General features: G+C 37.8%; 1 protein-coding gene across 1 annotated transcript in view; it reads left to right on the top strand.

Annotated features, from left to right (window-relative positions):
* The window catches only part of LOC150075225 (alpha-mannosidase 2-like), a 253,553-nt gene that overhangs the window by 138,403 nt on the left and 99,186 nt on the right, over positions 1 to 15,964 (top strand). Inside the window, exon 13 of the mRNA XM_090388915.1 lies at positions 12,532 to 12,694. Coding sequence (XP_090245041.1) covers positions 12,532 to 12,694 — 163 coding nt within the window. The remainder of the gene's footprint in view (positions 1 to 12,531; positions 12,695 to 15,964) is intronic.

Here is a 15,964-nt window from a genome sequence, read left to right as displayed (position 1 = left end):
ATCCAATAATTAATCCAAAATTAAATAGTGTGATAAAAAGTAAAAGTAGCAAAAGATTTATAGTAAAAAATAAATAGTAGAAAAGCTAATATCAGTGGCAGCAGAAAAAAGCACAATCCACTACATGTTGCATATAATAAACTAAAATAGAATATATGCTAGTAGCATGGCAAACCAGTAGAGTGAAAATGAATTATTGGCCTCGTAGTCCTTCGTCAAGATGGGGCATAAGGTCAGAGGGCGCTCTAGTCGCGGAAGAGATCAGTCGGTGGATTTTTGGCTGCTGTAAAGGGATAGGTATTTTTAATTTTTACCGTATTCTTTGTTAATTAACATACTACATTGTGATTTACAGAGATATTAAATAGCTTTGGTAGTGTTCGTTAGCTTCTTATTTTGAATTTAACTAGCGATTTTTGGAAGTTACGACTCCTGGTGTTGCCGCCAATATTGTTGAACTAGCTGCCATATTGTAGTCAATAAGAAATAGCGTAACGTATATATATCTCGAACTGATAGCATAATACGAAGCACTCAATTAGGAATCTGTTAGCTTATTATAGTATTATCAATTAATCAAAAATATTATTAATCTTATTAAATTTCATTGTTAATTAAATTGTATTTAAATGGAAATCATGACCCAGACTAGAGCTGCAAAGCAAAGATCACATACTAGTGAGCGTGCTGTGACTCGGGGAGGAAACAAAGGGGGTGATTCTCCAACACATCAGTCTCAAAAAATGTGCAAAATGTGAAATTTTTGCTGAACTTTCTAAAACGGGACATGATCTAGCCAAGAAGGATGTCTTTGTGTGTGCGTGCTAGATGCCTAGATTGTCAAGAAATTAGGCCCCACCTCAGCGTTCTGATGGGTGTCTATGAGAGCTTGAGGTGTAGGGTAAATTCCCTCGAAGAATTTAATATGAGGGGCCCATCAAGCCATCAGCTGCCCAGCTCAATGGCAGAGCTCACTCCTGTTCATCGGGCAACACAAAGGCAATCTCCAAGGCAGAATGCGCTGGTCGCAAAGGAACTAGTTATTGTTGGTGACTCTATTGTCAGGGAGATGGGGAATATACTATGCAAGAAGGATCAGGACCAGGAGCAAATGTTGATGACATTGTAGAGCAGATATCATCTTTTAAGGGCACAAAAGGTGATATTGTTGTGTATGTTTGAACTAATGACATTAAGAGTAAGAGATCTGCAGATTTACTCAAGTACAGGTCAGTGTTGAAAAAAAGTTGCGAGTTACGGTTGAATGTGAAAGTGTCTGAAATTCTGCCCAGAGACGATAGGAGAGCATATACGATGAGAGCCTTGTCGATCAATTCGGCCCTGGAGAGATTGTGCAAAGGCTCAAGGGGTAGAATTTTTTTCAGTCTGGTCTGTGCTTGTTGACAGGAGAGACTGCTTCTACAAGGATGGGGTACATTTAAATAGAAAGGGTACAAGAATATTTGCTGATGCTATCGAGGTAGTGTTAGGTGAGTCGGAAAACTGCTAGCTTAGAGGGAATACACAGACTAAAAGGTTAACAGTGGCCTCAGGCAGAGGCAAAAGTGATTTCTTGCACTGCTTCTGTTAGAATGAGCAGCAGCCTGGAAAGCAAGGCAATGGAGATTTCCAGGACTGCTGGGAGTCATAGTGGGACAAATAAATACATGCGATGTGTTAGGGTAACTAAGAGTAGAAACAGGTGCATGTATATTTGCATGTACACCAATGCTAGGAGTATAGTTAATAAATTTGATGAGCTTGAAGTGCTAGTCAAGACATCAAAGGCAGATATTGTTGGGATATCAGAGATGTGGTGTCATACAGACACCACATCTCTGATAGCCGTGCAGAATTGGAATTTGGGGAGTACAGTGGGTACAGAAAGGATATACAGGCTGGCCTCAATTAACGCAATTAATTTGTCCCGCGAGCACATCGCACACAACGGAAATGCGTTAATCTAATATAATAATCAATAGGAAAAATGATAATTGGTCCTTGACCTTCTGGATTGTCCATAAAGAATTTTAAAAATACTTTTTGAATAACTTTTTAACTGTATGCAATGTAAAAGATAATGAAAATAATTATGGAATTAAATGTTTATTGCATAAAACAGCGGTTCCCAAACTGTGCACCGCAGAATATTTTAAATTTTTGAGGGAAACACAGCGATACTCGACATCTGTCGGACTCTGCGCAAACTATTAGCTCGAGGTATAGTGTGTTTAGGGTCTAACGGCACTAGGGATTTCCCCCATCTCCATGTCGTATACATTGTGGTGTGATACAGAACACTGTAGAGGCCAGAGGTTAAAAAGTGTATGGATATTGTGGTGTGTAATGTTTTGTACCATTGTTCATCTGGTCTTTTAGCCGTTGGGTCCCTAATGAGACCCACCGTTCACACATTATACCTCCTGGAGGCAGACCAGGTACACCAGTATTTTAGGGATTTACTATTTACTCTGGCAGATCCTGCCACCTAATTTCCTGAGATTTCAGTGGCTAGAACCAAACAAATAAAAAAAATAAAAAGGCAGGGGAAGAAACACTAGAAATTGGGTCAGGCTGAAAGAGATATAAGTTATGAGGGGTAGAGTTAAATTTTTTTTTTTTTTTTTTTTTTTTAGTGTGGGGCTTGTGTAATTTTGACAATGGTCAAACGCTAGTTGCTAGAGAGGGAAGGGAGACTGAAGACTGGGGGGTGAAAGACCGAAATATGGGGTCAATAGTGAAGATAACCCCATAAGTCGGTGGGGCAGGCCCATGCCTCACCAGGTGAAGATAGGGAGTGGCAGGGGGAGGGTACAGAGTAACCATCCCCTTGCTAAGAGAAGGGATGGAAAGTGAACCGAGTGAGGGTACCCGGTTCAGATTGCCTAATGATGTTTCGGCAGCAAACTGCACAATATCTTTGTTGGGTCTTCCTATGCCATTCCCGGGACATGTTGTCCCGTCCGTGTCAGTGGTTAAGTCCAGATAATGGCTCCAGTTTAAGCCAGTGGTCAGTTCCAGGTTAAGTTAATGATTAGTTGTTCTTCAGATTGTAGCTGTTAGGTTTTTGTTTCGTTGACACATCTAAGGATCTTTATTCTGAGTGGTTGGTTTGTAGGAAAATTCCTGTTAAGGTTGTGGGTATGTCCTTCTAGTAAAAAGATCCTGTGCAAACTGCATTAAGGCTTTATAATTGTCTTCGCTCCTCAACAGATATTGTTCTTGGTTTATTGGCGAGAAACGTATTCTGGTTATTAAGAGGCAGCAGAGTTCTTCATGTAGTTGGCAGTGGTGCATGAGGTGCTCCCACGTCTCTGGCTGTCCACAGTGTCAGAGAGGGGTCAAGGTAGTTCACAATTTTACCATTTCTTATTAAGTTGTTTGGAACTAATTTCTAAATGGAACTGTTAGGTATTTCTTTTGGTCTGGGTGCGCCGTGAAAAAATTACTGACAAACTAAGGGTGCTGTGAACCGACAAAGTTTGCGAACCTCTGACATAAAATACGCAATGAAGAAATGACTGTTGCAGAAATATTTGAACAGTGTTGACTTTCTCTTTTCATCAGTCAATTTCTGATAGCCAACAACAATCTTCTCTGGGCCCTGGCGAAATAAATATCGCAGAGAACCTCAAACCTTTTGTTCTCTGCAGTACGAAAGATTTCATCTAGTTCTTTTACTGTTATCTCCTTCGCGGTAACATTTTCATCTGGCTCATTTAAAAATTTGAATTTTTAAATGCCAGTCTGCATTGACTTTATTAGCTGGAGAAAAACAGGTAACACATCTTTTTCCGATAGTTGATGGAACACACCGAGGCAGGCAAACATTTGTTTATTGCCCGTCCGACGTGTGGTAAGCTTAACGCGCGATTCAAATCTTTTTCAACTCTGGCATAAAAAAAAAAAAAAAGATCGCGTTAACTGGAAATTTGCATTGTGTAACATGAAAAGTGGTATAATATTTAAAATAGCAGTAACTGAAAAACACGTTAATCGAACTCGCGTTATGCGAGGCCTAGTTGTACAGGATAGGAAGGAAGGGAGGAGGGGTTATGCTGCTAGTTATGAAACACAAAATCGAAGGAAGTGCATCCAATTGATGTTGGTGGACAATGCAATGTCGAGTCTGTTTGGTGTAACATAAGCACAGGAAAAAGGAAAAATGAGAGTAGGTGTGTGTTATAGGCCTAATGAATCTGATGAGTATTATGAGCAGTTATGCAGAGATATAGAGTGGGTCAATAAATCAGAATGTCATATAATGAGGGATTTTAACTTTCCAGATATTGACTGGAACTTGTGGATTGGATACTTGCACACTAGCAAGACTTTTGTGGATTTATTGGGTGATTGTTTTCTACAGCAACATGTTCGAGAGGCAACCAGAGGGAGTAATACTCTTGATCTGATTATCAGCATTGATTATTCATGCATTAAGAATTTGCAGATAAAGGAACCACTGAGTGACAGTGATCACAAAGTACCGATGTGTGAATTACTTAAAGATGTAACTACCATCAAGGCTAAAGGGAAGGGCTTTTGCTTTCGTAATGGTGACTACAGGGGTCTCAGACAGTTTTTAAATTCTGTACAGTGGAATCAAATGATGTGATGCTACCAAAATTGAATTCTAAATGGGAAGCCTTCAGGGACTTAATTTTGGAGGCTACTGGGCTTTTTATTCCAACTAAGAAATACTGTTCAAGGTTTAGGCCTAAATGGATGTCAGATGAACTAATGAGACTTGTGGCAGGCAGAGAAGAAAAATGTATGGGATGCGTATAAAGTATCAGGTGACACAGAAGCCTACAGCAGATATAAACTAGTCTGTAATCAAATCACAAAGGAGGTTAGGTAGGCAAAGGCAGATTACGAGAAATCCTTGGCAAAGGACGCAAAGAAAAACAGCAAAGAGTTCTTTACTTATGTAAACTCTAGAAGGAAAGGAATGAATCAGATTGGACCACGTAACATAGATGGGTTGACTATTGATGATCGTGCTCAGGTAGCTGATAAACTGAATAAGTATTTTGCATCAACATTCACACATGAGGAGTTATTCAATGAGGGAGTGCCAGAAGTTTACGAAACTCTAACAAGGAGCTAAGTGATTTTGTAATAACTGAGAGCAAAGTGGAGGAGAAATTGTTGAAGTTATACATAAAAAAGGCACCTCGGGTGGACGAGATCTATCCAGTTATATCAAAGGAGGCAGCAAAGGAAGTAAGCCATAATTATGAGATTTATAACCCTTCACCATAATTATGAGAGCTTCCTTGGACTCAGGAGGTTCCCATGGACTGGAGGTGTGCAAAGTATCACCAATTCACAAAGGGTGTTTAAAAGGTGATACAGGTAACTATAGACCTGTTAGTTAACTTCTGTTCTGGGGGAAAAATAACGGAATCACTGGTTAAAGAAACATTGCAGGATCAGGTGGGAAGGAGCAGTAGTGCGTAGCACACGCTTCTTGATTAGACCAGGGTTCGACCCCGTCACCACTAAGTACGGAGGGTGCGGAAAGGTCAGGGAATGACCACCGCATATCCCGGAGCAATATGGCCTTAGTTGCTAATGCTCCTAAAAACCAAATAACATACATACATACAAGTTGCAATAATAGTTAAGGTACAGCATGGGTTTGTTAAAGGGAGGTCTTGTCTGACCAATTCGATTGGATATTATGATGTGGTCACAATGGAACTGAATGCCAAAAATAATTTTGATATCATATACTTGGATTTCAGGAAAGCTTTTGACACTGTTTCACATTGAAGACTGCTGTACAAATTGGAGAGACATGGCATTAAGGGTAATTTGCTTCAATGGATAAAGGGATGGTTGAGTGGGAGATGACAGAGAGTGGTAATCAATGGACACTAGTCTTCGTGGACAAATGTTATTAGTGAAGTTCCCCAGGATTCGGTGTTAGGCCCATTGTTGTTTTGTATATTTAACAATGATATTGATGAAGGTATATCAGGCTTAATGTCCAAGTTTGCTGATGATATAAAGATTGGCAGGGTTGTTAACGACAGTAAAGACAGTATGCTGCTCCAACTGGATCTAGATAAGTTGGGCAAATGGGCTGAAAATTGACAAATGCAAAGTACTGCATACGGGTAGCAATAACTGAAGAGAAACGTACCAGCTGTGCTGTACTAAACTCAGGAAAGTGAAAAAGATCTGGGGGTAATTGTGCAGTCAAATATGAAGTTTGATGAGTAGTGCAGAGGGGCTGCCAGGGCAGGTCATGGAGTCTTGTCAATGATATATAGGAATTTTGCTAGCAGGTGATTATCCCTTTATACAAAACAATGGTCAGGCCACACCTAGATTACTGTGTACAGGTCTGGAGGCCTCATTTTCGGAAGGATGTAGAGTTGCTATAACGAGTACAAAGAAGGGCAACAAGATTGGTGAGGGGAACAGAGGGGTGCTCTTACTAAGAATGGCTTAAGTTCTGCAAATTTCAGCACCCTGAGTGTAGGCACCTGTGAGGTGATATGATTGAGGTGTAATAAAGCCTTGAATGGGTTGAGCAAGCTGATCTTCTGGTGGAATGCTGGTGGGATTCATCCTCTTGCTGAGACTAAGAACCTGAGGAGGGATAGATTCAAATTGAGGAAAGAAGTTTTCCTTTAGCTAACGGGCAGTTGATTGGTGGAACAGACTTCCATCTTTTGTTGTGGAAGTTGAGAGCCTAAATAAATTTAAGGCTGAGCTGGACAGACATTTGGAGCGATGAAATGGGAGTGTTTTTTTTTTTTTTTTTGCTGATGTTGCATAAGCTTGCTTTCTTGCATCATATGCCTCTACTAATGCTAATAATCGTCAGTCTATTTTATTTCATTTTATTAATTATTATTTTCAGTTTATTTGGTCATGTTTCCACATTAGTGAAATTTCACAAAATTTGGAAACTGGTACCTTCTTGGGGCGCCACTAAATTTCTTTTGAATTGGCTTGAATTTTCTAAATTATTTTAGCACATTGCTTCATTATTACCCTCTTCTTCTTTATTCCCCCCCCCCACCATTTTTCTGTGATCTTTTTTATTTTATTTCGTTAAATTCATTTTCTTGTTTTTATTTGGTTAAGTTCATTATCACTGTACTGGTTTGCCATGCTACTGGCATATATTCTATTTTAGTTTATTATACACAACATGTAGTGGATTGTGCTTTTCTGCTGCCACTGATGTTACCTTTCCTACTATTTATTTTTTACTATATATTTTTTGCTACTTTTACTTTTTATGGCTCTAATTTTGTATTAATTATTGATTTATATTTACATGGTGGTAGCGTGTCGATGTGCTAACACTGAATTCATACCGCCATCTGTAGCCTAATTTGTTTCTATAAATATTCAGTTGATAGGTTAGATATTGAAGGAATTACTGGCTTGTGATTCTTATTTGAGTTTGACAAATGAAGAGCACGATTAACACTGACAAGGAGAAAATTGAGTATACTGAGTTATGCAAAGTCATTAGAAAGAGACTCAGAGAGGACATAAGAAGGTTTAACACAAGAAAAGTAGAGCAAGCATTAAGGGAAAAAAAAGGACTTAAATCAGCAGCCATGAGCAGTAATACAGAAAGACAAATGATATTGAAACTTAAGAATAGCGATGGTGTACTTATAAATAGCAGAGAAGGCATAATTCAAATAGCAGAAGGCTACTATAGAGAATTATACAAGGAGCAAGGGAATAATGCCAGCAGTGGGGAAGATGGATCGCAAATTAGTAACACATGACATACCTGATATCCTTCCTGATGAGGTAGAATGTGTGTTGAAGAAAATGAAGAAACAGAAAGCCCTGGGGGAAGATAAAGTTACTGTAGAGCAGGGGTGGGCAACTTTTTTCGTCAGTGGGCCGAATGAAATTTTCACATCATGATGCGGGCCGGAATAGATTGAACGATTTAATAAAAAAAATCAGAACCTAAAAAATGTTATATTACTTGAATTACCAAATTATTAATGTATTTTTAAAAAAATATCTGAATGTCCAATTATCATTGAAAATGCGGCATTCGGCATCAATTTTTCTTTTTTTTTTAATTGGCTCATTTTAATTATATTAAATTAAAAATTGTAATAATTAGAAAAGGCATAAAACATAAAATATCTCGCACCAATATTATTTTTTTCAATAAGAAGTCAAACCCAAAGGAACTTCGTTCGATCGATGCTACAATAATAATTAGGAAATAACTCTTTGACGCTGCGTAGAATCACTTGGTTACTGTTGTACTGGCCGCGATTCCCGATTGAACCGAATTAAGCCGAACGTTTACGGCGAGTGTAGTCAGGTGTGGATTTTCTATATTTATGCATTTACCGAGGGGGCCGGATTCAACATCGTCATGGGCCGGATGTGGCCCGCGGGCCGACTGTGGCCCACCCCTGCTGTAGAGTTATTAAAATTTGGAGGAAGAGAACTGGCACAAAAACTGGCAGAACTTCACAAAATGCATTAGAAAAGGTGTGATGCCTAAAGTGTGGAATAATGCAATCATAGTTTTGCTGCATAAGAACGGAGATAAATTGGAAATTATATACCAATTAGCTTGTTATCCCACATCTACAAGTTGTTCACAAGGGTCATTACTAACAGATTAGAAAGAATACTCATGAGAATCAACCGAAAGAGCAAGCTGGCTTTAGGACAGGATTCTCAACTATGGGTTATCTTCACGTAATATCACAGCTAATGGAGAAAGCAAATGAATATAAAACACCATTATACCTGGCATTTGTGGATTATGAAATGGCATTTGACTGCATACAGCATAATTCAATGTTCAAGGAACTGGAAAGACAAGGCATAGATACCCCATATATTATGATTTTGAAGAAAATATATGAGAATGCTACCTCCTTTATTAGATTAGACAAAGACAGTAGCAAATTTAAAATCGAGAAAGGAGTTCGACAAGAAGACACAATATCTCCGAAGCTGTTTACTGCTACCCTTGAAGCTTTCAGAAGATTAGACTGGTTGCAGAAAGGAGTCAATGTGAATGGAGAGTACCGAAGCCATTTACGATTTGCAGATGACATTGTGGTCATAAGCCATGATCCCAAAGAATTAGAGGAAAATCTTAATCAGTTGTGCAGAGTTAGTAAGGATTTTGGACTAAAGATGAATATGGTTAAAACAAAAGTAATAACAAACAAGTATGCCACAGAAAGGGATATAATCATTGAAGGAACAAAAATTGAACAGCTGGAGTCATATACTTATCTGGGACAAGTCATCAGCTGTAATAATGATAAATGACTGGAAGTCAAGAGAAGAATAAATTTTGGATGGATAGCATTCAGGAAATATAGTTACATACTGAAGAGCAATATCCCAATTTGTCTGAAACGTAAAATAATGAACCAAAGTATACTCCCACCATGACTTATGAAAGTGAAACTTGGGCACTCACCAAAAGAATGGAAGAGAAGCTGAGAACTACACAGCGAAGAATGGAACGAGTTATATTAGGAATCAGACTGTTAGATAAGAAGAGAAATACATGGATTAGGCAGCAAACTCAAGTAAAAGACATTCTTATCAAAACTAAAGAACTAAAATGGTCTTGGACAGGACACATAGCTCGAAGACATGATGACAGATGGACTAAGAGAATAATAGAATGGTACCCAAGAGGAGCTAGAAGAAAACCTGGAAGACAATGACAGAGATGGACAGATGAAATTCATAGTTTGTGGATAGTAAATGGATGGCCATTGCACAAAACAGAAGGAACTGGAAAGTTGCTGGAGTGGCCTTCATCCTGCAGTGGATTGAAAATGGCTGATGATGATGATGATTCTAATTTGATTACAAAAGTCACTGCAAGTCATGGGGATAGTGGGATTTCCCTATGCTTAAACTTGAGACACTTGTTTGTAAATTTCATCCACAAAATTGAAATAGGCATTTCCTATTGATAGGCCAACTTGAAATTATTTGGTTTTATTTAATAGAAAACTGGATCAACATCCTAATTCTTTCAAATTGCAGAGTTCTTTAGAGAAGTTCTAACTAATCAATTAGCAATTTTTCTACCTGCATGTTGAATACTGCTTGATTTATCTGTATCACAGTACCTAAGTTATAATGTATTACCTTGTTATAGCCACTACATTTAAAAATTATATTAATATCTGCAGGAATTGTGTAGATAATTATTGACATTCTGAATACTGAAAATTAAGTTATAAAATTTTGGAATTAAAATTAACAAATTTTTTGGCCTTTCCTCGTGTAAACTACTTGGTATTCTGTATACAGCCACTCCCCGACTTACATAAGGGTTGCATTCCGCAGAACTCTACGTAAGTCAGAATTTCCCTAAATGCTTATGCAGCACTCGCAAATTTGATTGAAGCAAAAAAGAAATGTTCGATGAACATGTAAATAGAATTATTTATTCAATTTTTTTATCTCGTGCGCAGGAAAAATTACAAAACTAAAAATTACGAAAATAACTCTGGCTGCTAAGCACGCCACTGCAGAGGTTGAGGACTGTAGAGATTTAGAAGGGGTTTTTTCTAACACATCACAATTTCTCTGCAGCTGCAGAATCGGCACTGACAACTTCACTGCATACTTTAATGTTGTGGAAACAAGCACGATGCCTGAACCTACAAAACCACCTGTTGCTTGCCACAAACTTGGCTTGGGATTCACCATACTTATCCTTAATATCTTCATAAATATGTCTTACTTTTGCTGTTGTTGTTTGTTGTTTGTTTGTTATATAGGAGCATTAGCAACTATGGCCATATTGCTCCGGGGATATGCGGTGGTCATTCCCTGACCTTTCCGCATCCTCTGTATTTGGTAGGCACGGGCTCGAACCCCGGTCTAATCAAGAAGCCTGTACTACGCACTGCTGCTCCTGCCCACCTGGCAACGGATGCACCTCTTACTTTTGCTTGAATGGCCATTAGGCTCAAGGGCACTTGCTTCTGAATCTGATTTTCCATCCATATTATTAATGGCTTTTCCACCTGAATGCTGTTTTGTGATTACTGTTGATCTTAAATGCGTTGATCCTTTAATATGCACACTATTCCTTAAAATAGTATTCACTGTTGTAGCTGTGAGACCTAATTCTGTGCAACAGATGACAAACTTTGTCCTGCTTTGTACTTCTTAATTAATCATCTTCATTTCTAAATCAATTTCGTTTCATTTCCTAGCACTGCCAGCACTTGCACTTTCCATTGGTCCCTTTCCTTCACCATTGTAATAAGTAAATAGGAACGAAGAGAAGATTCTGAAAATTTATTTGTTTTTTATGTGACTGAAGATTTCAGTGAAGGGAAACTCATTTCACCATAATACCATAACATAAAAACCCACAGAATTCCAGTTATACGTATTATCGCAAATGCAATAGTATCAAGTTTACTACCCATTTATAATAGATTGCGCTAACATAAAAGCCCAAAAAACTCAATAGTGCACATTGTTTTATGGTAGTGACCTCCAGAAATGTGTTTTATAAAAATATCATGAAGCCGTTAAAAATTGATTTTTATAACGGAACATATGATAACGATGAAAATGTAGTGCAATTTCCATTATAAAAATTACATTTTAGAAAGATAAATAGCTTAGTTATATAGCGAAAAATTTCAACTTCAGAGGTCTTGGAACAAATTACCAACAAAAAAAAAAAAAACTGTGTTTTTGGGTTCACATTACGGTATTTTCATATTATTTATTCCTATGCGATGCAAAATACTTTTCCACAATTTTTTTAAGTTTGTGCTGGCTGACAAAACTTACGTAAAGTCGAATTTCCATAAGTCGAGTATTACGTAAATCAGGGAGTGGCTGTATTATAATTACTGCCAAATAGCCATTTACTTGTAATTTATAATAATTTGTTTTACTTGACATTTCTAATTACCAGTAAGTTAGTATTGCCATTAGTCATATAGTGCAAGGAAGTCCCAGGCTTTTGCCTGACCTTTGAATTATTTCATCAAGCTGTGAAACTTAGCTATCCACAGAGGTTACTTATCCCTGTAATGTATAACTCTCTGGCTAAAAGAAGGCATCCTACAATCCATTCTATAACACTTTGCCTGTAATTTGAATTCATGGCCCCTAGTTCTAATAACATTTTTAACCATGAAAATTTCTCTTTTGTTCACTTTGCTATCCCTTCTCAGAGCTCCATAGACCTTCATCAGAACTCCAAGTTGATTAAAATTGTTCTTTCTTTTGAACAAAGAATCAGCATGATTAATGTTAAACTCACTTTTCATGAAATAAAACTTAGTGTTAAGCAGTGTTTCCATTCTATGTTAAATATTGTAGCTGTTTTTAATTATATATTTGCAACAGAATGAAATATATATGTATATTTCATTCTGTTGCAAATATATATTCGTGTGCATTTTAAATGTGCCTGAAGCATGCCTTTAAATTTATTACTTATTAAGCAGCAGTGATTTGTAATGAGCTGTACCTCAGATCTGTATGTGTATATGTTTCCTTTCCCAGGACACTGGTGCTGTATAATTCACTTGCTAATTCACGTAAGGAAATTGTAATTTGCCACGTAACATTTCCTTCTGTTGAAGTGCGAGACAATTTAGGTAATATTGTCCCAAGCCAGATCAGTCCTGTTATATCTAAAACATCTATTGCGAAAAATGAATTTGAGGTAAGTTTTTCAACTATTAATTAAAATAAATACTTTTATGTCAAAGTACATCTATCTTTGTGTAGGCATGCAAGGGCTAAGTAGAGTAATTTAACTTGGAAGTTTTTAAGCTAAATAGACTGAATAAAAACTAGTAAAATTCCAAAGTGCAGCATATTCTTGCTTTCTAGTGTACTTTGTCATATTTTTAAGAAGACTAAATGGATTAACTAAAAAGTAAATTAAAAGACCAGCAGCTAAGACAAATAGTTTTAGAAATGCTCCTCAGTGATCAAGAAAAGGAAAGAATGTGATAAACCACTTTTATTTGTTGGTCATGACATTGTGGATACATTATTTTAATAAGAAAAAAGAATGTAAGAGTTACATAGTGGTAACATTTCTCATTAAACTATTTATCCACCTCACAAACAAGGAATAAAGCATAGTTATAGAGAATTTTTGCTATTGTACAGTCTCTGGTGTTTCTGTTCCTGTATGGTTTAACTATGATTACTAACCACAGGTGGCTATTGTTAGAATTTGCCAGCCATAAAGTGGTAGTAGATGCTAAAATGAAGAATAGAACTAAAAAATATTTGTTATATGAAAATATAAATAATGAATAAATAAATAGCCGTTTATTCATTATTCTCCAGCTGGAAATACCCTATACCTTTCTGAGACAAGAGATGCCTATAATGCTAATATAAATTAACACACAATACAGTCAGAACATTAATATGAATAGGAGCAATTACATAAAAAAAAAAAAAAACCCTATTAAATGCCAGTTTACAAGTATTAAACATACAAATTAAATTTACAGAAGTTAAGATTACAACTAGATAGGCCCCGAGTGCCAAGCGATAGTGTCCAAGCGATTTTCCCAAGTGAGATATAGTGCTCTTTCTCAGTGATTTGGTTATATTTACTTTCTAGTGTTTTTCGCATCCTCATTTCTTTGTAAGTGGTTCTGTACTTAACAGATCCTAAGTAAGAACCCAGAAAGGAAAATTACCTTTCTTTTCCTAGTATATTTATTAATTTTTGCACTAACAAACTAACCTCTCCAACCGCTTGGCCACTAGGTGGCACCGCTCCTGCCTCCACGTGGCGGGGCCGGAAATCTGGGAGGAAAAGCTCTCACTCCCAGGGCTAAAAGGAGCAACAATGGACTGTGATACATGTCCACCACTAGAGCCAACAGGCTCTCAACATGTTGAGACCTGCAGAATGGAAGACGATCCCAATCTTCCAAAAAGAATGAAAAAGGATTGTAACAAATCAGAACCACCAGCTTTTCTGATTATACATTCCTTATCGACTCAGCCGCTAAGCAGACTCTCTCCCTTTGTCATTCAGAGATGTCTCGAGAATGCAGCAGGTACACCGAAAATGGTGAAAAGGCTCCAATCAGGAGATCTTTTAATTGAGACCACTCAAGCAAGGCATTCAGAATTTTTACTAAAAATGTCATCTATAAGTGGAATACCAATCAAAGTCTCGCCACATAACACCTTGAACTCCTCAAAAGGAGTAATAAGTGAGTGGGATTTGTTGACCGTAACCGAAGAGGAGATAGTCATGGAATTACTAGAACAGAAAGTAACTCAAGCAAGAAGAATTATGATAAAGAAGGATGACAAACTTGTTCCCACACGTAATATTATACTGACCTTTAGTACACCGAATTTGCCGACCTCAGTTAAAGCAGGCTACCTAAACTGCCGTATACTCCTATACATTCCAAACCCTCTAAGATGTTTCAAGTGCCAAAAGTTTGGCCACTCCCAGACAACATGCAGAGGCGAAACTACTTGTCCTAACTGCGGATCAAAAAACCATTCACAAACAGAGTGTACTGCAAAGGCTCCGGAATGTCCAAATTGCAAGAATGACCATCCAGCATACTCAAAATCATGCGAACTCTGGAAAATTGAAAAAAGAATACAAAAGTACAAGATCGAGAATAAGGTCACATATCAAGAAGCAAGAAAGCAAATAAAGTCAACTATCGCAAAAACCACGTACGCTTCCGTTACACTAAAGTGCCAAGCTGTTTCAACCCAAATTGAGGTATCAATTCCGCCCAATACATCCATTGCAGAATGGGCACGATCTGTGCTATCAACATCTGAACCTACCACCAAACCCGTTCTAGTTGATGAAGTAAGTAATACCCCTATCACAGTTCCGCCTAAAATAAAATCATGTGATAAAATGTCTAATAAATCCCGAAGGCAACAAGCCACTGAATTACAAAAGACAAACTCAAATAGAATGGACTCTGAAAATATAGCTACGCACGATGAAACAGTCCTTGATCTTCATGCAGAAGATGATATGGAGACTGGATTTTCATCAGGTCAAACTGATGATGTAGAAGAGAGTACAGATCCCGGACGTCCCAATTTTCCTAGAAAAGATAAAATGAAATATGACCGTCAAAAGCAAACCACTCACAAGAAACAGACAGACTCACCTTCCCTCCTCAAACCCCGATAATGCAGAACATTGTTCAATGGAATTGTAGAGGTTTACGCAGCAATACCGATGACATCTATGATTTAATCTCCCGATATGGTCCTATAGTCGTTTGTATACAAGAGACTAATCTAACTCCACAAGTAACTCCATCAATCAGAAATTTTACATTTTACAGAAAAGATAGAAACTCCTCACTATCTGCACGTGGAGGCATCGCTATTCTAGTTGACTGTAAAATACCTTCTAGAAACATTCCACTTCAAACCCACTTAGAAGCTATTGCTGTACGTGTATCAGTTGGGCAAATTCTAACTCTAGTATCTCTGTACCTTCCGGCGTCTCCGTAGCCAGGTGGGAAGGAGCAACAGTGCGTAGCACACGTTTCTTGATTAGACCGGGGTTCGAGCCCGTCACCACCAAATACGGAGGATGTGGAAAGGTCAGCGAATGACCACCGCATATCCCGGAGCAATATGGCCTTAGTTGCTAATGCTCCTAAAAAAAAACCAAAAAAAAAAAAAAAATCTGTACCTTCCACCTAACAAGATGTGCACATTTAAAGAACTAGAAGACCTTATAAGACAAATACCACCACCTTTTTGTATCCTTGGTGATTTCAATGCTCATCATCCATTGTGGGGATCAGACCACATGGACAATAGAGGACACTTGATCGAGACGATACTGGACCAACTGAATCTAACATTACTGAACACTGGTGAAAATACTTATACTCACCTTCCCTCTGGATCTATGTCAGCAATTGATTTAACTCTCTGTTCCCCCATATTATATCCCAGT

Source organism: Mastigoproctus giganteus, chromosome 14, assembly GCF_048544385.1.
Source record: "Mastigoproctus giganteus isolate SK-2022 chromosome 14, ASM4854438v1, whole genome shotgun sequence".
Classification (NCBI taxonomy): domain Eukaryota; kingdom Metazoa; phylum Arthropoda; class Arachnida; order Uropygi; family Thelyphonidae; genus Mastigoproctus; species Mastigoproctus giganteus.
The sequence above is the reverse complement of the archived record's forward strand: the minus strand, read 5'-3'. Positions and strand labels throughout refer to the sequence as shown.